At 39.2% G+C, this 27,503-nt stretch overlaps 3 protein-coding genes across 4 annotated transcripts in view; 2 read left to right on the forward strand and 1 right to left on the reverse strand.

Moving 5' to 3' along the window:
* Positions 1–11,606, forward strand: part of LOC134213678 (UDP-glycosyltransferase UGT5-like) — a 47,701-nt gene extending 36,095 nt beyond the window's left edge. For both annotated transcript variants that reach the window (XM_062692946.1, XM_062692947.1), the window contains 3 exons: positions 1,126–1,918; positions 10,754–10,860; positions 10,928–11,606. In XM_062692946.1, coding sequence (XP_062548930.1) covers positions 1,126–1,918; positions 10,754–10,860; positions 10,928–11,323 — 1,296 coding nt within the window. In that variant the 3' untranslated portion in view covers positions 11,324–11,606. The remainder of the gene's footprint in view (positions 1–1,125; positions 1,919–10,753; positions 10,861–10,927) is intronic.
* Positions 11,591–26,850, reverse strand: LOC134213677 (sterol carrier protein 2). Its single transcript, XM_062692944.1, has 5 exons — positions 26,450–26,850; positions 16,587–17,101; positions 16,197–16,413; positions 15,405–16,071; positions 11,591–11,956 (listed from the first exon to the last, which is right to left on the reverse strand). Exons 1-5 carry the CDS (start codon positions 26,492–26,494, stop codon positions 11,766–11,768), a joined length of 1,635 nt encoding a protein of 544 aa, XP_062548928.1. The 5' UTR covers positions 26,495–26,850; the 3' UTR covers positions 11,591–11,765.
* LOC134213676 (UDP-glycosyltransferase UGT5-like) overlaps positions 25,053–27,503 on the forward strand; it is a 91,183-nt gene continuing 88,732 nt past the window's right edge. The window contains exon 1 of the mRNA XM_062692943.1: positions 25,053–25,474. The gene's annotated coding sequence lies outside the window, so the exon portion shown is untranslated. The remainder of the gene's footprint in view (positions 25,475–27,503) is intronic.

Here is a 27,503-nt window from a genome sequence, read left to right on the forward strand (position 1 = left end):
CCGGGGCTACATTTTCGTATTGAAACTTTAATTGGTCACCGTTTTGAATTTTGCGTAATTCGCCAGAAAATTCGTTGGGTCGTAAAATTATAAATTGTGTGCACATCGCGGAAGTATCCTGGAAAATCCCGGAAAAACTTTCACATTGTTTTTCACGCATTCCAAAAAAGATCAAATTCCTGATCTAGGGATAGTCTCGGTGGTCGAATGTTTCAAACAGTTTGCTCTAAAATCAGCGTAACGCTTCTCTACCATATAAATTGCTCAAAGTCCCCCTACAGTGAGTTAAAGCCTACAACTGATATCATGTTGTCTTGTTTTATTACACAATTTACAACTAATTCAATCCATTTTAAAGTAATATGCATAAAAAAAACTTTAAAATATTGTCGGTTTGGAATGGAATTATCAACTGTGGAAGCCACAAGCAAAGATTGAGTAACATCCATACCTTAAATGCAATCCCATGGAATAACATTTAAAACAACTGAAATGGTTTTATACTTAAAAAATAGTTTCAGCCACTTTTATGATCAGTGGCAACAAAACCATCATTCAAAACTGCAATTTTCGGAGTAATATCACAGACAACCAGACATAACAATCGTAAAATTGTTATCGTACACTAATTTACTGGTCATTTTAAATATTAATTAGTTGAACGAGCAATCACCCGTGGCGCGCGCATGAGCTCTGCTCGAGTTTGACGTTTGCTTAATACCGCCACCTGGTTCGCTATTTGCCCATGGTAACGAAAACACCAGATGTCGATGGTTTTTGTGCGACGATGAATTTATTGTATGAGTATTCAATGTGTTATGTATGTTTGTCTGGGTATTATCGTTTATGCTTAGTCTCTATAGTGCATAGAGAAGTGCAAAGATGATGGGTAAAGGTTTTCACAGCTTTCGTATGCACACACGGACAGACAGATATTTGCTCAATTTGTCGTTTGGAATGAAAAGAGATCTTTTCAGCACAACTTTGGTGTATATAAAGATAAATTGAGAGAATCAGTGCCATTCATGCTGTTGAGACGCACCAAACCCATTGTGATTGAATATGCGACTTATCCCGCCAATCAAACTATTTCATAATGCCTCCCTTATCATTCATTTCTTGCAGCTATTCGAATACCGACCGGCATTCTCGCACTACATGGAATTCTTCCTGCTGTACGACTGGGGCAAGCAAGCGTGCGAAAACGCACTCAACTCGGCCGCTATCAAACAGGTACTGGAATCAAAAATCCAATATGACCTGATTCTGGTGGAACAATTCAACACCGACTGTATGCTCGGTGTGATCCATCTACTGAATACACCATTCATTGGTCTGAGCAGCTGTCCAATGCTGCCGTGGCACTACAGTCGAGTTGGCAATCCAATCAACCCATCCTACATCCCGTCACTGTTCATGGGCTACTCGGAAAAGATGACCTTCACTCAACGAGTGGCTAATTTCATCTCCGCACAAACCTTCAAGGCCATGTACAGTTGGTTCAACGACAATGCTGCTAATGCACTGCTCAAACAACGCTTCGGAAACACCGTACCCGACGTCAAGGAGCTCCAGAAACGAATCAGCATGATGTTCGTCAATCAGCACTACTCGCTAAGTGGCCCTAAACCGCTGTCCTCGACTGTGGTTGAGATTGGAGGAGTTCACATTCAGGAGTTCAAAGAACTTGACCCCGAACTGAAGCAGCTGCTGGATACGGCCGACCACGGAGTGATCTACATTAGCTGGGGATCGATGATTCGGGCGGAAACTCTACCGGATGACAAGCGCGATGCGCTCCTGAGTGCACTGGGTTCGCTTAAACAGCGTATTATTTGGAAGTGGGAGAACGAAACCCTGCCGAATAAACCGTCCAATGTGTACATCAGGAAGTGGCTGCCACAGAAGGAAATTCTATGTAAGTATATATAGCCATAGCGCTATTGGCTAACCGATCAATTCAAATCCAAGGAGATGTGCTACACGGAGTATGGAAAAAAATATTCATATTTCTGTCAAACCAATTAAAAAGTCTGAAATTGATTGTATTCTCATATCATTTCCAAATTGGTGTCTGACTGATGCTTGATTTACAAATCAAACAATGAAGCACATGTAAATTATGCAAATAGACCAAAAACATCACACTGCTATGATAGCGCTGACACTGACTGGCTGCTGGCAAGCAAGGCATTGACCGAAGATAGTTTCTTTTCTCTGTTCTGCGCAACAGATTCCAAAATTAGACGAACCGACTACCGAGCGTGAGACTTGTATGATTGAAACGAAATAAACGTAGGACGTTGTTTAAATGTTCGGCTATGCTACGCCGTGTTGGGTTAAGGTCACCGATAGATAGATTGAAGAACGCTGTAGTGTTCAGTTCAGACGTTCATTCGAAGAAAAGCAAAATAGAGGTCGTATTTTTACTTTTAAATACTATCCGGAAATCTATTCAATTTCTATTCATATAGAGATATTCATCGTTGGAAATACAAATGAATACAGAAATATATTTTAAAACCGACTGTTTGGCCTTCAGTATACATTCACACGAAAATTCTAATTCGAACCACAAGAGCATTGGATGAAATATTTTAAATTTTTATTTTTGTAACTGCCATTGAAAATATAGATTATTTTTTTTAAATTCTTGCAGTGATAATACCTTCCATGTGCATAGTAAAACGCTTTTTTAACGCGGGTTTCAGAATTTACGCGGAATTGCGTTTAGGCGTTTTTTTATTAACTCCCGCAAATCTTGGTATTAAGTTTTTTTTCAATGTATTTCCCGCTCACTTTTTCACGCGTTAAAGCACTGGATGGAATACATTTAAACCACATAAAATCGTTTTTTTATTACAATAGTTTTCACGCGGATTTTTGACGTAAACTACGTCTAAGGGACTCAGATACAGGGTGTAAAATGAAAATTTCAAAATTTGGAACCGTCACGAAATCATGTAAGATTTGTAACATTAATAGGTCCTTTATCTTTTAATGGATTTTTAAGATTTATATATCAATCGATTCGCAAACTCTCGACCAATGTGCCAGTAGTATTGAAACTTTTGAGTATTAACGCTAAACTATTGAAAATTTTAGTTCTTTCATGCATCGTGCATTTCCTATGCAGCGCGTTTCAACCTTGGTAATTGCCTACTTTTAGGATATTTTCAATTGTTGAACTGGGGTGGCCCAGCTGCTAGGCAGTGAGGTCCCTACTCCCTCACAGAGTGGCTAAGATGCTGCTAAAGCTGGGTAGTAGTGTCGGTGGGATAGTTCCTTCTCTTCTATATAGAGCGGAATAATTGGTTCAGTTTACTATATTTGGTTTACGTAGTTTACGTCGAACGGTCGTGTCTTGTATATAACCCCAATTTTTTTAATTTCAATTTTCAATAGTTCCCGCGTACTTAGGGGAAACGTACCCATGCACAGTGGCTAAAATCGTGTTGTGAGCGCGTTTAGGGTGGGTGTACCAATTGTCGTCATACATAAGAACAACTATTTTTTTAAAAATAAATAAAAGGCATGTGGGTGAACTTTATATATCAAGCGAAAGGTTTTACTTCCTGCTCCTTAGAACAGCTGTGAAAACCACAATAAAATTTGTTATTATCCTCAAAATTGATTAATCCATAATAGGAACGCATGCACCAGTTGTGACACTATTCTTAATTTCGGTTTCTTATTTGGCAAATTCCATTGTTTTCTTATGGGACTGGCCAAATTGGGACCACTAGTGCGACAACTGGTGCAAAGGACGTCAAAAATTAAGCCAAATCAATTTTTACAATAAATTATGCTTGTTTCTGAGGAGATCAATCGTATCGTATCATATGAGTATGCTTTATCGATATGAACTTGGTTTGCGGTGATTTGATTGGCCATTTGGCATATAAAGCACTAACGCGACAACTGGTGCTATAGCCACGACTGGTACATCTAGCCTAGTGCATTTTATTATTCAATTTAGCATAATGGTGTCTTCGAGACATTTTATCAGTAAGTTAACGCGAAAGATGAAAAATTTAATTTTTCCACTTCACAACATATAAGGTTTGATCTGTATACGTATATAAGAACCAATTTATGTATGTATTTGTATGTACGTATGTTCGCTAACTACTTCTGAACCATTGGGCCGATTTCAACCAAATTTGGTTCACATATTCTCTATCCTCAGGGGAAGTTAAAAAAGAGAGAAAAGGGGGGGGGGGGGGAGAGGGGTGTTGTTTAGAAAACGAACAATTCGGCACCAACATTTCAAAAGGGCGAAACTGCTTTTGTAAACAAAAGCTTCTCACGTCGCTGGTGGCCTAATTTGAGCCCACCCACAACATCCAGCACCATTGATTGATAGAAAAGGATTCGCTGCTTCCATCAGTGTCGTTGGATTGCGTGGGTGGGCTCAAATTAGGCCACCAGCGACGTAAGAAGCTTTTGTTTACCAAAGCAGTTTCGCCCTTTTGAAATGTTGATGCCGAATTCTGTGTAACTTTCAACTCCCATGACCGATTTCAACCAAATTTTGTACACATATTCACTGTGAGGAGACGATCATATGGGAGGGTAATTTGGGAAAGGGGTATTGTACAGAAAACGGACAATTCAGTGTAACTTCTGAGCCCCAGTACCGATTTCAACCAAATTTGGTACACACATTCTCTATCCTAAAGAGAAGATAACAAAGGGGGTGGAATGGTCATTGAGAAAAGAGAGAGGGTAAGGGGAAGGGGTTGTCTTTAAAAAATGAGCAATTCAGTGTAACTCCCAACCCCCAGGACCAATTCCAACCAGATTTGGTACACATATTCTCTAGTTTTGAAAGATGTTTATTGAAAAGTTAGAAGGGTCGTAGAAATCTATATATCAAAGCGTTAATGAATAAAGCTTCCAACGAATGACTAAATTTGTTATGATTAAATCATTCAACTTCATGATTAAAGATTTTTGACAATGATGACTGATAATGATTAACAATTAAATTCATTTTTGACAATGATAAACGATTATGAATAATGAAAAAACTGTTGGAGTATGATTAACGATTACCGATCGTAATTAAATGTTGACACACTATGTGTATGATTAATTATTAACGATCGACATGATTAATGATTATGAATGATCAAATTGCATGATTTGCATAGTGATCAATAACCAAGTAACCTTTATTCCAAATTGGGTTATTAAAAGGCATAAAAACTATATGATTATAATTAAAAATTAATGAATAAAAGCCAGGTATGCAATGATTAAAATTGATGATTATTGAATAAACTCAAAACAATTATGAATATGATTAGTGATTAATGATGAAATGTAAAATTCTTCATTATCATGATTAAATCTATGATTAATCACTAATGCTCTGATATATATATAACTCAATGTTTGTATGTTCGTGTGTCTGTTCCAGCATAACTTCTGAACTTCTTAGCCAATTTCAAACAAAATGAAACACATATTATTTTTCTTAAGGAGACGAAGATAGGGGTTAGGGATAATATTTACAACTCGGGAAGGTTGTGGAGGGACTGCCATTGTTCAGCTCTCAATCACCTAATTGTAACTTCTGATCTCCCCTTAGCCAAAATTGGAACACACATTCTTCATAACAAGGAGACGACGATAGTGGGTTAAGGATGGAAAAGGGAGGGTGTGGGGGAGTGGTATTGTTTAGTTATTGATCAACTCAACCCTTCATCGAAATCATGGTTTTCCCAGTGAAAAGCAATGATTAATGTGTTTCCTTCTGAATAGTGCACTATTCATGAATGTGATTCCTTTTTCAAAAATAGACGTTTGCTCGGAATAAGACATCAGTGGATGTCTGTTATGACTGTCTTATGACAATGAAAACATTTCAATAAAAAAGAGCTAAATAATTTTCTTGACAATTACCCTGTTGACCAATTGGTTTATTTTATTCATTTTCCGAATGTGAAAAAACTGCGAATCAAACTGGCAACTCCAAGCAAGGCCGGGTACATACGACTAGTTCTTTATAAAAGTAGTAGCGAAAGTTCTCCTGAAAAACTTTGTCGATGACACCAAGTTCATAATTTCGTTACTTTTGAAGATTTTTTACGTTTTATGTAGACAACCCCTTAAAAATGTTTTTTCATCATATTCACTTTAATTTCTACATTTTTAGCAAATTGTAGAAAGTTTTAGATAATATTAAAATATGCAGTTTCGTGGCTAATGTGATTACAAACTTAAAAAATAAAAAAGTTATAACAGTTTTATTGGATTTTTTAGTCATATTTGATTTAATTGCTACTTGACAACGGGCAAATTGTGGCAGTCAATCTCATACGCATAACAAAGTACAAGTAATGAACTTTAAATTAATACCGGAACTGTTGAGTTGTAAGCGAATGTAAGGAATGTTTCATCAAAAACAATTTCCTACTATGCAAGGCAGAAATCAATCACCCACCACAAGGAGTTTATGAACCAATACACCATGCGTCTTCATATGCTTGTATGCTTATACATTATCAAAACTTGGTGGTATGAAAATCAATAAATCTCCAAAAGTAATGAAATTACGAACTTGGTGTCTTCGACAAAGTTTTTCAGGTGAACTTTTACTACAACTCTCGCGAGGACGTATACCTTCCATGTTGTAAAGTGGAAAAAATCAATTTTTCATCTCACTTTTAGGGGGTTAATCATAAGGCTGAATACCTCCAAAGAAGTGCGTCGACTTACTGATAAAATGTCGCGAAGACCCCATTACGCTAAAACACATAATAAAGGTACTTTCAAATAAACGCGCTAAAACACGATTTTAGCTACTGTGCCATGGAGCAAAATTGCCTAACTCATAAGATTACTCATATAATGTTGTGTAGGACATTTCTGCAATTAAAAAATGGAGGAAAATCCCTTAATTTTCACTTAAATTATAACAATCTGCGATTCTCCCATCTCACCCGCAAGACTTTTGTTCAAAACCAAACAACCAAACAACCATGCGTTCACCGTTATTTCACATGCAATAGAGTCATTTTACACATACCATTCAGGCGTTTTGCCTCAGGCCAATTTTGCCATAAAGAGGAAGATTCGAATAGGGTAGGACGGGGCAAGATGAACACCATAAGCATGATTCTTAATACCTTCTCGGCTAGCATGCCTATCTACATTAATACAGTGGGTCCAAAAAGTATTCGTCCAGCTGCATATTTTTTAGTAAGATGTAAAACTTAGGCGCGATAGAAGCGAAATCAAAAAACTTTCTTCTAAATTTGGTAGAAAACTTATCAACACATGATTATTGTTCAAAAACAAATAGAAATCTCAATTACTTTTTCTGTATGTAGAGAATATTTAAATTTCGTCAATTTCGCTTGCTCAAAAAGTATTCATCTATTCAGAAAATAATCGAGCGAAACACGAATATAATAGTTTTATTCGCATGTAATTACACTAACACACTCTAGTGATGTCTAGCCACATTTTGTCAATACTCAATGACAGATCAAATAATGTTTTTGCAGTTTTTGTTTGTTTGTTCGAACTTGGCGCGGAAAACAGAAGCACCATGGGTGGGAAAAGTAAAAAGATGAGTCCCAATGAAAAAAAACTTATTCTACGCCCGCATAATTAGTGCAAGTTGACTTATGACTTTGCATGAAATGTGGGTAGACCAAGGGTAGCAAGAATTCAACCATTTAATTGGGGATTGGTTTCATCAGCGCCACAAAAATCTATCAAAACAAATAACAGAGTGCTCATCAGCGATGGTAAACTGAAAACGATGAGCGATTTATTGTGCGGAAAATAAAAAAATCCTTAAAAACGAGTTCACTCATATAAGCAAATGAGTTGGAAAGAAGAAGTGCTCAGATATGAACCAATACGAACAGAAATACTTGTGAAAAGTATGGGTATAATGGGCGAAAATCACGGAAGAAAATTCAAGTGAGCCATCAAATTATCAAAAACAGCTCAATTTCAGCTAAAAATATCGCTGGAAAAAGGGTGACTTTCGGAATCAAGTAATGTTATCTGACGAAATCAAGTACAGCATATTTGGATCAAATGGCCGATGTATGGTATGGCGGAAAAGGAATATTGAGATACAGCCGCATAATCTCTTTTGAGCAGTAAAGCATGGTGGGGGCTCCGTCATGGTCTCTGAGGTGCTTGAGCGCAACCGGTGTAGGAAAATTTCACATTATTGAAGGAATTATGTATCACAAAATGTTCATCCGCATTTTGAAAGAAAATTTGAACTCCATTGCTGAGAAATTAGGCTTACAGGGAACATACATCTTACGGGGTGATAATTACCTCGAGCACACAGCCCAAAGTACTAAGCTGTAGCTACTCTATAATACCCCAATGAACTCAAAACGCCTCTTCAGAGCCAAGATATGAATCCAATTTAACTCCATTTGAAGGTTCTGGACGACAAACTTTTCGTGAAATTCGTGAAAGTCATATTTCCAACAACAATGAATTGAAATTAGTGTTGAAAGAAGAATGAAAGAATATTCCGTCCCCCGTTACGGCTAATTTGGTCAGTTCCATGCCACAAGAACTAGAGCCCGTCATAGATACACAGGGGAATCCAACGAAATATTGAATTCCATTCTACAACTCCTGGTTTCGTTTCAAAAGCGCGCTAAACCTGAATAGATGAATACTTTTTGAGCCCATATTTAATGAATTGTTATGTTTGGTTACCTTTGTTTTTGTTTTATTTTTCTGTTTGATTTTTAACAATAAAGATGAATTGATTATTTTGCTACACAATGTAATCGATAGTTTTAATTTTTTTGAGCTTACTAGATTCTATTTTTGACATTTTCTAGAAAATGCATAGCTAGACGAATACTTTTAGGACTCACTGTACATTACAATACGACAGTTCTTTTTCGTTGCGTCTTATCTAACATCTAGACTAGAATGCGAATTTCGAAGAGAACGACAATCCCGATGAATGTAACTTAACTAAAACTCTGAATCTTGTCCTATTCTTTCCTATTGATAATTGGCCAGATCGGACTATGGGCTCATAACTTATGGCCAAAATACTATTTTTATAACACATGAGAAAAGTTCCATCACCACGAGGTGGATAAATCTGGGGTTTTCAACTTGAATTTATTAGAGCACCAATAGTAACAACCTACGACTACTACTGAGCCCGCTACGATCTTTGCTTGGAGCCGTGACTTTGTTTTACGTTAGATCCGTTTGCGGAAGTAAAATTCAGGCAAACGGTGGTAATCCTGCAAAGACTCCGTTCTGGAAGAAGGTCACGTCTCCATGCTCTGCAATGAGCATAAATAAAAACAAGAAGAAGGGGGAGCCTCTGAATTCTCCACTTCCTTTCAAGAAACAAGGTTTCAAGACCGTCCTGCAAAAGCGCGAAAAAAAATAGAAGGAAGCTGGAAGCTTCAGATATTCCTTCTAACTCTAACATTGGATATAATTCTTCTCCTATCGAACTGAGCAATCAATTCGATTTGATTCATGATGAAATTGAGCAAATTGAATCTACCTCTAGCCCAGGTGATTTGATCATGCGAAGAAACAAAGGATTCCACCCATTGTGGTATCTGTTGAAGAGTTTTCTGGCTTTCGGAATGAGATTTTGAGTAACCTTCAGGGGATCAGGGTTTCATTTCAGATTGCCAGGAAGGGTGACTTTTACCGCGTTTTACCGAGATCATTCGATAATCGCAAACGTTTTCTTTAGTATTTAACTCAGAAGCGGCATACATTTTTCACGTCGTCTTGAAAGGATTCCCCAGTGATGATAAATCACTGGATGAGATTAAGATGGAAATTTTACAATTTCTTTGATTTGCGCCAGTCCAAGTACATATTTAAAATGAAGATGAAATCCCACTCTGATTCTTTTCAGAGAAGGATTTACCAAGAATTTTATTTAGTTCACTTCAACAAAAATGAACTAAGTAATATGAAATGTTTGGACAAGGCCTGTTGTATTATGTTCCATCTCCGTGTTACGTGGAAACATTTCCGCAGGCCTGGCGGGAATTTGCAAACCCCCACTCAGTGCCAATACTGGGGTCATGGAATTAAACATTGCCACATGGATGCTAAATGCATGGTTTGTGGTGGAACCTCTCACGCCAAGGACGCCTGTCCTGTGAGAGATGATTCCAATAAATGTAAATGTGACAATTGTGGGGGCAATCGCAAATCCAATTTCTGAAAATACCCTTCACGCAAAAAAGTTTTGAATTCCCGTGCAAAATTGATGACGGGAAATTCTAATAGGATCCCAGATTCACCGGATAAACATCTTACAAACGCTCAAAATCCGCAATCAACGAACAAATGTTGATCCAACCTCTCACCGGGTAACGAACAGTTGGTCGAATTCAATTGTTTGAAACATACCTACCTGATGCTCAAAACGGCTCTGACACATCTTACATCGTAACCCATTTTGCCCCATCTTACCCTTTTATGCACATTTTTTGCATCCATTTAACATCTATATGAAGCTTTTCGATATTCTTCGGTCACGTTTGAGCGATGAGTAATGATGACAACAAGATTTTCATTCTTAAATGTTTCTCGCTCATCATTGTTATTTTTGTTAAACATATATATACAGGAGTATATGCATTATAAGATGCAATTGACCGGAAGATTAGATAAGCATTCCCCCCCAACAAGATTTTCATTCTTAAATGTTCCCCGCTCATCCTGACAATGATTTTTTTTTGCTTGCTTTTTTTCTCTACCATAGGTCATCCAAAGGTTCGTGTCTTTATGAGCCACGGTGGACTGATGGGAACATCCGAAACGGCTTACTGTGGAGTTCCAGTGGTCGCGACTCCTATGTACGGAGATCAGGTATGATAGAAACCGTCTCATCTCGACCAATCAACTTATCTAACCTTTATAATCGTTTCTCCCACAGTACAACAATGCCGCTGCGATGGAACACCGCGGAATGGGGGTGGTTTTGCCGTACGAACAAATCACCCGCGACACGGTCTACGAATCGCTGAAGAAGGCCCTCGAACCGACCACGATGGAGAATGCCAAGCAGGTTTCATACTCCTACCGTAACCGGCCAATGACCCCGATCCAAACGGCTGTCTGGTGGTGCGAGCACGTGATCGCCACCGGAGGTCTCCCGTTGGCCAAGTCGCACTCCACCGAACTGCCGTGGTATGTGTACCACCTGTTGGATGTCAACATTGCCCTGCATGCGTTCAACATTGTGTACCACCTGTGCTGGTTCTGGTTGGTCAAGCGTGTTTGCTGCCGGGGCGTTTCGGCGTTCAGCGAACCCAAGGTTAAAACCAATTAGTGGAGTGGATAAGTTTGAGTTACGAAAAGAGACTGTAGTAAGTAGGGATGCCTGACATCAATAGAATCGTTTTCTAAGTGCATTAATATGTTGTGTTTGCTGCTATCCATATTAAATTTAGAATTTTATTTTAGATAATCTCAAATTGATTCAAAATTAATATTGGAAATATAACAAAATTATACCTGTGAGCGTGAGGTCTGTTGCTAGTGCACTTTACAAGTTGACTGAGTTTTAGGAAGGTTTGAATGAAATAAAGAAAGTATGTTGTATTTAACTATCACCAATATGAATTTTATTATGTGTAAAAAATATCTGAATCTAATGTGTACAATAAATCACCACATTTTAAAAATGCCTCGACGAAACCAAGTAAGGACAACTATTTTACTTTGTATCTTATTCTAACCTAGATTTTTAATAAAACCCAAAAACAATGAGTTTACAGCTTCGCTCGGAGTTCCTCAATGCGAGACTTGGCGCGGTTCTGCAGATCCACCAGTTTCATTGCCAGTCCCATATTTCCCTGCACTTTCACTTTGCCCTGGAAGAAGGCCTTCTGGGGGTTCAACTTGCCGGAAATCAGATCCACCACGTCGATGTCGTTGATGATGAAGGTGACGTCGGGCTTGTCTGAAAAAAGAAGATTATGTATCAGAAAGTTATGACAGAAAAAAAAAACATCTAGTGTTGGGAATTTGGGCTCATCACTCATCAGTATCCGTTAAGTTGCAAGTTCGTAGCTCATTAGCAGTAAAAGCACATTTCTAGCATGCTAGGGTCGTGAGATGAGATGAGAAGTGAGAAATAAGACGTGAAAAGTGAGAAGTGCGAGGTGAGGGATGAGCAGTGAGAAATAAGGTGTGGGAGGTCAGAAGCGAAACGTGGAGTGAGAAGTAAGCAATTTGAAATAAATAACATTCCTTTATACTTTATTTCTCACTTCTCATCTATCACTTCACTTCTCTCAGACTTTAAGACACTTCTTACTTCTCATTTCTCAGCAGTGTTGGTAAAATCACTCATAAATCTCAATCAACGAGCGCTCCCGTGCGAACGAAATCGTCTGCGGTTTTAAAGGAATGCATCACGCTTGAATTTTTCATGCTAAAACGCATCATTTCACTCATTTGCTAAAAAATCATTTTGGTTCAAAAACGCATTTGAAATCAATTTGGGGGCAATTTTTATTTTTGATTTCTCATTTCACACATTTTCAACTATTCTACCAAATGGCGTTCTGCCAAATGACCTTCTCGACCGTAAAATACTTCTCAATAGTAAACTGATGGGCACAAGAGGGTAAAATGCGTCGTGAAATGGAAGATGATGACCTTCAGCCGAGTTTAGTCATATGGATAGGCACTGTTTAATCATAAATCGGATGGGATGAAATTGACCCTAAGGACAAATTTCTTTATCAATACAAGAACCACTCATTGTCCATTAAGTGATCCTTCGGAACATCCGGAGATGTGGCCAATTCTTGAAACTCGCTTTAGAGAGTGACGACTTTGTCAAATCGATTGTTATAGTATTGTGAAAACCTTTACAAGGATCACAAATTGATCCAGGGTGTCATGTGAGCAGTCCTCTGAAACATTCGGATAGGTGTCATATTCTAAAAATTCTTCCTAAAAAAGCTGCTAATTTTCATAAATTGTTTGTTTTAGCATTGTGAGAGTCAAATCAATGCAAACAATGCAGTCATTCACCCCGGGTGGCTGTTAAGTGATCCTCTGGAGATTCCGGAACATCCACGAAAGGCACCAATTCTTGAAGTTCTCCCTAGAAAAATCGTTACTTATAAAAAAAAAACTACATGTTCTCCGATAAGTTATGAGAAGTGTCCAAATCTTGAAATCAGTCGTTTGCTGTTGTAGCAAATGTGAGAGCAAAAACAATGCAAGGACCACTCACTAACACTAAGTGATCCTCCGGAAGAATCGGAACATCTAGGACAAAAGTCAATTCTTGCAATTCGTCCTAGGAAAATGAGATTTAAAAAAAAGTTCATCAAAGTAGTGTAGAAGTAAAATCCTCACGAGCATTATTCGTTGGCTACTAAGTGGAGTGGTTCGTTGGAAGTAAAGGAAGAGAAATAGTCTTTGTTTGCAATTCGTCGTGAACAGTTACAACAACCATTTAAAAAACGTTTTTTGTAACAAAATAGTAACAAAGTCTTTCAAAGATTCTGGAACATCCGTAGAAACGGTAGATTCTTCAAATTTGTCTTAAAATGCTTTGACTATTTAGGAATGGTTCATTATAGCAAGCTGGATTCACTGAGAAAATTAATGTGATCTGTGATCTCACGTTCCTCTCGCTTACAGTGAAATTGATATATTGAACTTATCTTGGTTTGGTACTAGGACTTAGTTTGCTTCCACATTGCTACAACAAACAATTCGGCACCAACATTTCAAAAGGGCGAAACTGCTTTTGTAAACAAAAGCTTCTCCCGTCGATTGAGTTTTTATGCCTCTTTCAGTCCAGCGCCTATCCATCATAAGGAAGCTTTTTCTTATCCCTATTGCCTTAAGACATTTTCCGTAAACAAAATAAAATATATAAATTAAGAGGAACTGTGTGGAAATGGAAACTTTTAGACTTAGGTAAACCCTCAAACAATCAGATGCAATCTGCTGAGGCAATTTCAAGAAGTTTGATACTTGTTTGACTAATAAGGTACCTATCGAAATGCACGATCATTGATTGACATCAAACTAAAGCAAGGCAATCTAGGATTTCCCGGAAAACAGAGTTGATGGACAGAACCATCTTTATGTCTGCACGATAAGGGAAAAAATCCTAAACGAATTCGTCCAAAATTGTTGAAAGATATGGACATTGCAGTTTTGTGGGTACCCAGCCTAAAAAAAGTCGGAATCTCTCTCTCCCCTCCATTGCTAAAACCCGTTATCCCCTGCAATAGATTTTGACCATCATAATCGTGGATCTGACAGAGTTTCAACTTGCTACAACTTAAAATCATTTCAATATCATGAATTCAAATCCGAGGGGCTACCCCAGATGGCATGATACCGTTTGGCATAATGCTATTTGGCATAACAAGTTTAATAGCTAAGGACCATTATGCATAACAACCGTTTGGTATAATAAAAAAAATAGTCATAATGATTTTAGGGCCATTTGGCATAACGACCATATGGGATAAAAATCCAAAGCATTTTAAAAAATTTAGGCAGATGCGTCATCTGTCTTAATGCCTCATTCTGAGCATATGCGTATTTAAGGAGTAATTCAATTTTATGCCTAATTCCGGGTATATTTGTGATTAAATGAAGTAATAATCTATTGATTCGCTTTTTTCGTGGCAAATGTGAATTTTTAAAGAAATAGCCAATTTCCATTTGCCCGTAAGATGCGTGTTTCCACAATAAGGTCGTCTTCAGTGTTTCGTACTTGAAGTCGAGTGAAGTACGAGACACTGAAGACGACCTTACTGTTGAGGTCGAAATACGTATCTGTCAAGGTACAATTAAGTGGTGGAATAGAATGGGATTGTACAAACTCGTCTTATTACAAGTGAGGACATTCCACTAACAAGCTCAAAATAATTTTCTTAAAGGAATCATTTACTCTTTTGCCTTATTCTGGGCAAATGTGTACTTTTAAATAAGAAGTTATCTACTCTTTTGCGGAAATCATACACTCTTCACTTTACTCCGAACAACTGCGTACTTTTGAAGAAGGGGTCATGTACTCTTTGCCTTATTCCGGGCAAATACATATTTCTGAAGATGCAAAAAATATATTCATACGATTAACTTTTATTTTGTGGGCATTATGCCAAATTGTCGTAATGTCAAACGGCCCACTGTATTTAATACATCTTTTCAACGATTATGCAAAATGGTCTCCATGCCAAATGGCCTTTAGACATTCAAGTTGTTATGCCAAACGGCCTTATGCCAAATGGGCTTCTCCCAAATTCGAAAAGATATCAGGTACTCAGCCGGTTCCTTAACAGTTAATCTCTAAGCTAAAATTGCAGAATTTGGCTATTCACTCAACTCGGAATCGTCTTAATACATATAATAAAGTTGCACAAACGTACCTGTTCCCTTGTAAGTAACCGAACCCTTTCCGGTTTTGGCGTTAATCACCCAGTATCCTTCCGCACCGTTGGGTCCATTCGTAACTTTGAAGCCGTAGATGCCCCGCACCTTTTCGATCAGATTGTCTTTATCATCACCCATTGCTTCCTCGAGCAACTTCATGTACGGTGTCACCAAGAAACCTTCAGCGGTATCCTTCAGCATACCCGCCGCCGTTAAATTCTTGTTGATCGGATTCCTCGCATACGGGAATCCAAGTCGATACAGAGCCACCACGGCCGCACCTCCCAAGCCAATATTGTGCTGCAGAGCCAGCTTAGCCCCTTTAACCTGTCGCTTATCGGCTTCGCCCCGCAGTTGCCAGCATAGTTCGCTGCACTGTGCCAGTCCCGTAGCACCCAGCGGATGACCCTTGGAAATCAAACCTCCACTCGGGTTCACAACGACTCGACCTCCGTAGGTGTTATCTCCCCGATCGATGAATTCGGCGGCTTTGCCTGGTTGACATAGACCAAGCGCTTCGTATGTGATCAACTCATTCGCAGAAAAGCAATCATGCAGTTCCACTACATCGACGTCCTGAGGCTTGAAGTTCGACTTGGCAAAGACTTTCTCGGCTGCATTGCGGGTCATGTCGTAGCCGACGATTTTCATTGCGCTGCCCTCCTAAAATTTAAAGAGTTGTCAGTTGTTGGATTTTCAATATGATTAATTACATACTAAAAAAATCATTAGCGATATTCTTAGAATTATTAATATTGAACATCTATGCATCTATTATGAACACTCACCTTAAACGATGACGGCAAATCGGTGGACATTTCCATGGCAACAATCTCAACGGCTTGGGTTTCCAAACCGTACCGCTTGACAAAATTTTCCGAAGCGAGAATACAACAAGCGGCACCGTCACTCGTGGGACAGCACTGTAGTTTCGTTAGGTACTCGTGCACTTGTGTCGATTTAACAATCTGCTCGAAAGAATACTCATCCTGGAACTGCGAATAGCTACAAAAAACACAATGCGCCTGAATGAAGGCAACCGATACTACTTCTTCGTCAGAGGTTCTCAAATCTTGTACTAAAGATCACTATATGCTCATTTCAAGTTTTCAACAATGTTATCGATATTTGAGAAACACTGAATTAGGATCAAGTGATCTAAAACTAGGACAACTCACGGATTGTTGGTGGAATGTTTGTGATTCTTATAAGCAATCTTGGCGAAGTGTTCTGGCTTGGTGCCGTACTTCTGCATATGCTCCAGCCCGGCGTTTCCGAACAGCTGCGCGGAAATGGGAGCGCCGGTGATATCGTGCTTTTCCGCCATGGCGGACACCAACAGCTCCACCGGATTGGTACGATCCATGTATTTCGAGGTCAGCGAGCCCCGTTCCATCTTTTCGAACCCAAGCGCCAACACGCAGTCATTGTTTCCGGTCTCGATCAGCTGCTTGGCCAGCAGCAGTGCCGTCGAACCCGTCGAGCAGTTGTTGTTGACATTGTAGACTGGAATACCGGTGAACCCTACCTCGTACAGGGCACGCTGGCCACAGGTCGAATCGCCATAGACATATCCCACAGTGGCCTGCTGAACATCTTTGTACTGAATACGGGCATCGTTCAGCGCCTTTGTCACGGCTTCCTTGGCCATCTGTGGATAATCAAAGTCCTCCCGGCGGCCGGGTTTTTCGAACTTTGATCAGAAATAGGCATGGTGAGATCGATTATTCAAAGGTATGAGAGAATGAAATCAGTTCAATTATTTTCTAATGGGATGAAAAGCTTGCTTAAGAAATGCTTCGAGTGGGTCAAAACGACTTTGGTCGGTTCAAAACAACGTTGCTGATAAGGACAAAAATAGCGAATCATCGGGTAGATAAAGCCACCCAATGGATGAAAGTTCAAGCGCTTTATCTTGCAGAATGTTATAAAATAAGATTAAAAGTATTGTTTTTGCATAGCGATAAAAATATGCAGTGGGGTTGATTACATTTGACTATAAACAATTACGCAAATACTGAAGGTAGCATGTTCAAGCAGGTCTTTGGTGGTCTATAAAACGTGTCATTAAACTAGACGCCGTTTGAAGTGTCACTAGTAGTGACACTTCAAACGGCGTCTAGTTTAATTGGAGAGTTCGCTCCAGCATGAATAGCTTATCACTGCATTCTATGTGTTTAGTAGAGATCGTAATTCTCACTCATCCTCACGAATCCTCTGCACGCAGTTTTTTGCCGAGATTCCGCTTACTTCCAGTGCAGTGAAAAGTTGATTTGCTCTTTTTATCACTCCTTCCATCCTTTTCGTGCCACTATCACAACCTAACCCCTATGAGCAGTCGATGTGATGGTGTGGCAAGAGTAGGCATTGAAAGCGTGAGTGAAGCGGACGAGTATTGATCTAATTCAATCATAGCATTCTACACCAGTGAGTGAACAGCCTTGCTCAAATGGATACCAAACAACGATTACGAGCGATCGTTGCTGCGTAAACAACGAGCAACAGAGTTCACCAAGCCAAACTTGGTATGGTATCCATGGAAGCTACGAATTGAGCTTTTTCGTTACGCTTGCTCTACCTACTAGAATAAAACTGAAACATCAAAACACATCAGGTGTTCTGCTTTATTCACTCTGCTTTCAAGTTGTTGGGATGGAGGAGAGAAAGTATGAAAGCCTCCCATGCAGTGTATCAGAGTTCCATTCTCATAGCGGACTAATTTTTCTTAAGTCTGAAAAGATTTTTCTAACAGCGTGTCGTAACAACACTCATTGTTAGGTTACCAAGTGATTTGCCTCGCTCAGTTGTCTCCTATAGGACATGGCCAAAGGTGCTGGTTGAAAGAGATGGCGCCACTACATTTGTAGTAAAATTAATTTTCTTGTATGGACAAATCATCCGTTCTCATTAATTACGCATCACAGCGATATGTGACCTAGGTAGAAAAGTTACAAATATTTTTCTGATTTTTTATACCCTCATTGCATTTTTCAACTTTAAACAATAAATGAGATCTGATTACAGCTCCATACTAAACTCGAGCGATTTACTACAAATTTCTTTATGACTGCTCTCCACCTAGAGTGTACAAAAGTAACATTCATAACTTACGCCATTCAACGACAGTTGTCACTGCTGTATATGCAAAATTACATTGATATAAATACGCAGCATCGCCACCTCTCGTTTGGTAGTGTCAATATCGCAATTTATACCAGCAGGTGTACTAGTGTTGTTGAAAAGATTTGAAAGGGCCTCCAGCGGATTTTTAGCTAGAATGCCACTGGTCTCGTCCTATTGGTGAGCGATGAAGATCTTTAAACTTTGAATCAATAAACGCCAAATTTCAGCGATCTAGGAAGCATCATCGATTCGGCCGCAGTAGAGTATCAAGTTGGCATGAATTTAGTCGATTTTTACTCATGATCTGATTTTTTTCAATGCCTGGGCAAGAGTGAGCGCCTTCCAATGCTATTTTTATTGATGTTCTTTATAGGTTCGAATCCAACTGTGTTCAACTTTTTTTTTTAATAAATTGCTAACTGTAAATTCTTGCGAAGAATTAATTGGTGAAATTGAAAATAAATTTCATCAAGTAGGGCGGAACAAGTTTAGGGGATTTAGAATGGGTCTTCACCTCATTGACACAGATCTTACAGGTACTCTGCCAGGGCTTCCAGGCCTCGTTGTAGTTTTGCCACTAGCGCTCTGATCACTCTACCATTGTATAAGATGGAGGTGTCATCTGCGAACAGAGCCAGAATACCGTCTTCTGGAGTTTCTTGCAGATTGCAACGGATTTTGAGTGCAGTCAGCTCAGTACGTTGGTACTGTCTGCGAACCACTTTGCGAAGACGAATGACGGTTAGGGTATTGCTTACCTGACGAGCCGTTGGAACATGCTGCTCTTGGTTGCCTCTTCGATGGCGCTCAGCTGGCGGTCGATACTTTCTGGCGTATCCGGACGCACCTCGTAGTCGATGGTGGTGTCGACGCACTGCTGAAGCCGCTGCCAGTTCACTCAATGGTAGTGCTTTCTGGAGAGTTGGTGACGGTTTCGGCCACCACCGGATAAGGATCCGAGCTAAGCTCCTGGTACACGATCGGTTGCGAGATGTGATCGTTTATTTTGGTTCTGTTCAGGTTTAACGTTGCATGAACTCCGGACCGACTCAGCCGAGTGGGGGAATCCGGGCTCAGGATCGTGAAGTGGCCTTCCTCCATGTCATTGCTCCAGATGGCACCGTTTCGATTGCCGCGACTGTTGCCTCAGGCTTGATGCTTCGCGTTCAGGTCATCGGCAATAATGTACTGACCTTGCCGCCGCGTAAGGTTGACAATGTCTCTCCGAAGGGCGGCTGATGTACCATCGATCTCCTTGGCTTGAGTTGGGCAGTAGGCCACGATGAGGGTGATTACTCCGACGGAAGTGGTGATTTCTATCCCAACGGCCTCGATGATCTTGAGCTGCAGACGATGATTGACTTTGTTCCTCAGTGCGATAGTCACACCTCCTGCCATGGAGTAGAACCGATCGAGTCTCACCACACGGAAGTCCGAAATACGTACACTCACATCGGGCTTCAGGTGCGTTTCCGTGATGAAGGCCACCCCAGGCAACACAGTATATGATGTCATATAAGATGCTAAAGTGGAGGCGATATACGTACTTCCCCATAAAACTTGTACGTATATGGTCTCCACTTCAACATCTTATGTGGCATCATATACGAGTTTGTGTTGACTGGGACGTCGATCCCTCTGTCGTCGAGGAAACCAGTCAGCTCAATGATTTTGCTCTTAAGTGAGCAAGCGTACCAATTGACCAGATCCACCCTAGCAGCCATTCACAATGACGAACATGCCCAGGGTGAAGATCTGGTCGAAGCGTGTGCTGCACCCGCGTAGTCACGTTGCCAGTTGTGTGAAAATCGGAACTAGCTGCTCCGATGTGTAGAGCGGTGGGTCACCCTCGGCCGGAAGGGGTTTATTGTCCTGACGACGGAATCCGGGGGAGGAAGTGGAGGCCATTCGCGCGTGGTGTCTGAGCTTCAATCAATGCTGCAGCGCCTCGTTGAGAGCAGGAACACGCCCAAGTAACCAAAAGTTCGAGGCGCATTTGGGATCAGCCAGCTCCATCTTGTCATACTCTTCGGTCCGATGAGCTTCGCCACACTTGTTGCAGCGCGGCTTCATGCGGCAGTTACTGGTGTGAAGCAGTTGGTGCACTGCGTGACGTCGCGGTGCACTGGCCGATATCGCTTCCAGTCAACGACGGTGTAATTTATAACGCCGACCAGCTTCAGGTCCTTCCACGTGGTGGAGCAGGTAAAGCTGGTCGTGATATCTCCTCGTCTTGTCGTGACGAGCGAACTTGTGCACGGCCACTGGTTTCAGGCCGTACCTCTCGAGTTCGCAATGAGATCCCCTTCCTTCATGTCGTGGAGCCCTCGCAGTAAAGCCTTGAGCGGCTTCGTGCCGGGGTGGACATGAATGTGGTACTCATAATGGACCTCGAGGAACTCCATGACGGATTGACAGAGGTGGGGCATCACACGATGCAATCACACCATTGTTCTCAACGGCTATTATTCTTGCACCAAGCGATGCCCCACCAAATAAATGTTTTATGGAATGCATACGAAAAAAAATGTTTGAGAAATTCCGAAAATTTTGATAGGAATTCCTTAGGAGACTACTTAAGGAATTACTTTGGAAGATTCTTTAGCAATTCCTCCGGATATTTCTTAAGGAGTTCCTCAAGAAATTCTATTATGAGTTGCTTTAAAAATTGTTCAACAACTGTTAAACTTTTTTAAGCAATGCCTCACTATGAAATTTCTTCGGCAATTATTCCATGAATTCCTTAAATAAATTCTTCCAGATATTGCATAAGGGATTTCTTCCTAATTTCTTGAGGAATTTCTTCAGAACTTCTTCCAGCAATTCCTTTAAAACATTCTCCGGTAGTTCTTTCAGAACATCCTGCACGAATTCCTTCGTATATGCCTTCATGGGTTCTTTCCAAAATTCTTTCAGTTATACCTTCGGATTTTTTTTAGTATTGTTTATTTTATTCTGTTTCATCTTTTCGATAATTCAATTATCAACACCATTGGAAACTATTTTATTCTCTTATTAATCTTCAAATGATTTCCTGGAAGAAATTCTAGAAGAATTTCTGAAGAAATCTACGAAGGAATCCCGGAGGCTTTACGAAGAAACTTTTAAAGAAATCCCTGGAAGAAAATCCGAAGGAATCTTGGCAGATTTTTTTAGTTTATTTAAGAAAAAAATATTGATGTTTTCTCAAATGAATTTTTGGAGGGGTTTTCCTGGAGGGTTTTGTGCAAGAATTTCTAAATGAATTTCCGAAGGCATTTTTAAAAGATAACCTGAATGGATTTTCGAAAATAATTTACGTTGAAACTGCACCCAAAAATCAAATCTAACAATTATTGTATAAAATCTTGGCATATACAATTCTGTAAGCTTTTTATACAGATATTGTATTGAAATAATTCAAATCTGTAAGATTTCATTATAGCAATTGTATTAAAATCTTCCGAAATTGTATGTGCCAAATTATTATACAGTTTCTGTGAGGTTCTTATGCAGAACTGTATTAAAATCTGCCTTCCGCTGGTTGGAATTTTTGAAACTATTTCTAAAAGAAAGAATTTCCTAAGGAATTTCTGAAGGAATTTCTGGAGGAATTCTCAAAAGAATTTATGAAGAAATTCCTAATGCCTACTGGTATTTCTGAAGTAATTCCAAGATTTCTCCAGGAATTCCTTCGGAATTTTTCCTAGTAGGGGGAAAGACGGCTTTGGCAGGTTTTGTTCTATTATTGGCAGGGGGGTTTTTGTCGACCAAATTTTATGAAATTTGGCCACAATATTCTTTGATATGCAAAGAATGTTTAGGCCAAATTTGAGCCTAGTCAGTCATAAAACCCCCCCCTGCCCTAGTTGATTCGCAATTTCCTCCAGAAATTCCTTTGAAGATTCGTTCAGGAATTCCCTTCAGAAGTTCTACAAAAACTCCTATCTCAGGTATTCCTTGGAATTTCTCTCAGGAATCAGTTCGGAATTTTCTCTACGCATTTCTCTAGAAATTTGTTTAGGAAAACCTTGGGAAATTCGTTAAGGTATTTTCTTGAAAATTCCTTCAGAAATCTTCTAAGAACTCTTTTGGGTTTCTTTTGCAAATTTCTAGGACGAAATTTCCTTAAGAATTCCTGAACAAGTTCCTGAAGGAATATCCGAAGAAATTCCTGAAGAATTTTCCAAACTCCTGAAGAAACTTCTGACAGTCTTAGATTTCTCCGAAAATTTCTTTGGACTTCGTTCAGATATACCTTCTGAAAATCCTTCGCAATTTCCTTTTGAAATATCCTCAGAAAATGTTTTAGGAGTTCCTTAGGAAATTGTTTCAGAATTCCTCCAAACATGCTCAAAAAACTCCTTCACAAATTCATTTACGGATCACTTCGGAAATTTCTTTCAGCTTCGAGAATTTGCTTAGGAATTTCTTTGAAAAATAATTTCTGAATTCCTTCGATTTTTTTTTAGAGATTCCTCTAGGAGTTTCTCAGCAAGCTCCTTGACAAGTTTTCCTGAAATTCCCATAGGAATTGTTTCAAAACTACCTTAAGCAATTTCTAGAGAAATTCTCTGGGTAAAATTCCTCCAATAATTTTTTGATAACTTTAGGAAGCTACTTATAGACACTGACAAAACTAGCTCTGTATACATCGTTGATTCCTTCCCTAGACGGCCATGAATCATCGAATTAAAAAATGCATTCGGTTTTGCTCCGTACAACACGGAATGTACGATCATAATAGGTATAGGTATAGGTAACTTAAAGAAGAAATTCTTGGACATTTCCCTCGGGAATTCTTTCACAATTTGGGGATCTCCTAAGAAAATCATTCAAAACTCCTTTAGCAATTTCTTCAGAAATTTATTTGTAAATTCCTTCTAATATTACTTTTTAAATGCATTTAGAAATACTGTCGAGAATTCCTTTGAAAAAAATTGTGGGAATTTTCTTAAAAGGTTCCTTTTGGTTTATCTTCGGGAATTCCTTCATTTCCCAAAGTTCTTCCGGAAATTCCTCCAAAAATGTTGCCGGAAATGCCTTCCTAAACTCTTTCCGACATTACTTCAGGAATTTCCTCGGAAAGTCCTTAAGAAAATTCTTTTGGGAATTCCATCGGAAATTGTTTCTGAATGAATTCCTGCAGGTTTTACTAAAGGAATTTCTAAAAGAAACCCTGAATGAATTTTAGAAAGAATACCTACATGAATTTCTGCAATAATTCTCATAGGATTTTACGAAGCAATTCCTAATAAAATTTCCTAAAAAATGCCTGTAGTAATTGTCAAAAAAAATCATTGTTTCCTCCAGAAATTCCTTCATAAACTCCACCAAGAACTTTGTTGGCATATTTAACTAAATTTCAGGAGAAAAAAAAATCGATTTTTTCTGAAATTTAGACACATTGAGAAATTAAACGATCAAAATCTTGAATTGGAAATAACATTTGAAAATGTTATTAACAAACTAGTTCTATGACACCGAAATCTTATTCTAAACACTGCTCATTAAAAGTGAATCAGGATTTATTGATTATGACGCCACTGATGATATGACCGGCGCACATGTCTAGTAAAAATCTCATTTTGGCAAAAATGTAAAAAATGGAGTTTCTCAAACAAACGCTTCACTTCTCGATGTATCGTTTGAACAAATGTAAACCAAGTGCAAGTGAGTGCATATTATACTCTGATATCTATATCGGATACAGGAAGCACTCGGTAGAGACACTGCTTATTAAAAATAATGCATAGTATGTCATCGTGTACTACAACTTTTCAAAATATTTGATCAAAGATGATTCCAAATAAGCATTGCTCCATGTGATGTGTTCATTCAATACTAGAACACGAAGAAAAATGTAAAACAAAACAGAAAAGATTTAACACGCTTTGGTGCCATACAGCGCTTATTAAAACTTACGTCACTTAATCCATCAACGAGCTTTTTTTCCTTCCGTTTTACGACAGAACTAAATTCCAACTTGCCGCCGTTGAATGTATAAAATATCTTCCCTACATCGCACGTGAATTCTTCCGTCGTTGGCTTTAACACCTTTCCTGTAACATTCTCTAGTAGGTACCATTTCTGCTACAATTTAGCGGGCTTTTTTCCCCGAACTCCTTCATAGAAGCACTGAACGAAATGCAAACTAAGTACCGGCAAAGTATAGACACTAGTCATCGTCGACAGTAGGTGAAACGTAATCGTACGATTGGACTCTGTGACCGCGATTCTCCCGTGCTAATAATGACTTGTGCATTTGCACTGACTAATAAGAATAGACTTGCCTTATAGGTGTCGGCATCGCACCAGCCGACGGTTATACTTCGACGGGGATGTAACCAAGAACCAGCTTCGTTTAGTGCTTGGTATCGGAATATAGAATACCTACATAAATAAAATTTGTGAAACGAATAGAAGCAACCTTCTGCAAAGGAAGCCCGATCATATTGTCGTCAGCATGCTAATTGTGGACCAGCAGCGAGTCACTCTGTAGCGAAGAAGCAGCAGGTCGGATTTTTCAAGTTTATCATTCCACTCTTGTCGAGTTCGTAGCCACGCACACGATACAAATAAGTCTAGGCATAAATGCTTATGCATATGATTGACGAAAAAGATGAAAGGTCGTTTGGCTTTGATTGTTTTTATTTGCTAACTGGTGGTGGCGCGGATGTATTTGGAGGATCTTGCTTTGCCGTCGACGATTTCACGATATTCCCGTTCGGTTCCCATTGACGATCAGTCTACTACGAGATCTATAACGCGATCGCGAGTGCATGCAACATTTGCTCCAAACTGTGTGATTGAACTGGGTTCAAATTTCGAAAGTGATTTGGGTGGTTTTCGTGTGATTGAAATCTCTGTGAAGTTTATTTGTGATTAACAAAGATAAATAAAATACACGCGATCATCGACGCAGGTTCAAGGGTCGTATCTCGATTGTGTGTGCCGGTTCTACGTGAGTATTTGCAACTTACTGAAGCGATTAGCTTCGCATAACATAATGACGCCTTTGAAGAGATACTTGCTCGAAGATTGCAATAAGTAGCCTTTAGGAAAATTAACTACAGACATTTCTTGAAGCAATTCAAGACAAAATTTTCAAAACGACTTATCTGCTTTTGTAAACAAATATTCAAATGACGATTTGACGAATCTGATAACTCTCCCACGCAAATCAGCACCATCAACAGGTAGCGGAATCCTTCACCTACCTATTGATGGTGTTGGTTTGCGTGGGAGAGCTATCAGATTCGTCAAATCGTCGTTTGAATCTTTGTTTACAAAAGCAGATAAGTCGTTTTGAAAATTTTGTCTTGAATTGATAACTTAATTTTAGACATTTTAATCAGATATAGGATACAATAACAATGTTTTTTTTTTCGAGGCGAGCCAGCCTAGGGCTGAAAGTCTCGCTAATAAAGACAAAAAAACAATGATTTACTGTTTTCATCGTCATGAAATTGTCTATTTACTAATATACTTCAGCTATTCGTTCAGATTGAGCAGCTCTATGTTATTTGAATAATCGACAAAAGAAATGGTATCAAGATCGCGTAATTGAACATGTTACAGGTCCTTAATTCGATCATACTTTACATAAGTTAATTACAAGCATAAAAGAATACCAAAACCAAAATATTACCAAGACAACTATGCCAACATTTTCCATGATTAGGTTCCATCTAATCCGGTTTTGAGGATTGCGGTTCCCATTTCTGCTCTTCTCCACATTTCATTAATAACCTTTGCACCATCGCTATGCAGTGTTCCATCCATTGCACAATAATTACGGCGCGGGGAATACTTGCTGATCAGCACTCTCAATAACCTACTCTACAAGCGCTTACGTACAACCTGTTGGCTGTTGTGCTGCATGAGAAAATGACTTGGAACCGAAATGGACAAGAGCAGGAAAGTTACCAACACTTACCTTGGTCATACCGACACCGACGACGTAGACCTTTGGAACACCCATTTTGATGAACTGCTTCTAGAATCTTCCTATGATGATGCACTAGCGCTGTTATCACTGCTCTGGTTTCGAAAACCTTCAGGGGAACTGGGCCGCGCACTATCACGAAAAACCGATCTGCCTGAATCCGATCGAGTTTTACGCGACGATGACGATTGAATATAATTGCACAGAGAATATTACACTGAAATGGTAATTGTGTAACTACGACCGCGATTCGACGTACGAGTGATCAAGACGAGATCAAGACACGGAATGAATCGAACTCCCTGATACCAGTTCCAGCGTAAAAAGTGAACGAACTGGAGGCACTTGAATCAAACACAAGAAAGAGTAAAGTTTTTACGCAAAGGCACACGACACCACCGAGAAAAACAAACACCAACAAAACCGACTGGGTGACAGAGCGATGATTTTCGGACAAAGAAAAAAAAATGATCTCAGAAAATCATCGCATGCAGAAAGGCCCAGTGAGTTTGCAAGTTTGATTTTGAACTGTCTGTTTCAAAGTCGGTTAAGGTGATTACGAATTCAAAGCCAAATGAATGATTTTAAAAATGAGCTTTTTCAAGTCCGGATTCAGATTCAGAGTATGAATTCAAGACAAAATTTTCAAAACGACTTATCTGCTTTTGTAAACAAAGATTCAAACGACGATTTGACGAATCTGATAGCTCTCCCACGCAAACCAACACCATCAACAGGTAGCGGAATCCTTCACCTACCTATTGATGGTGTTGGCTTGCTATACGTTTTGACAAGACAAGTGAATTGAGCATGTCGCTTGAATCGAACGCGAATTGAACGTGTAAGCACCTTAATTCAATTCACTTGAACAAAAAGAAAGTTGAACATGTTCAACTTTTGGCAAGTCAATTGAATTCAACTGAGTTGTTCAATTCACGCCCTATCAAAACGTAGTAATACAGTGGCTAGTACCTACAAATGATTTTAGTTTTGATTTTTTGTTTTACATTAATAGGCGATACAAAAATAGTCACTTTAGTGACCA

This window comes from Armigeres subalbatus, chromosome 2 (assembly GCF_024139115.2).
Source record: "Armigeres subalbatus isolate Guangzhou_Male chromosome 2, GZ_Asu_2, whole genome shotgun sequence".
Classification (NCBI taxonomy): Eukaryota; Metazoa; Arthropoda; class Insecta; order Diptera; family Culicidae; genus Armigeres; species Armigeres subalbatus.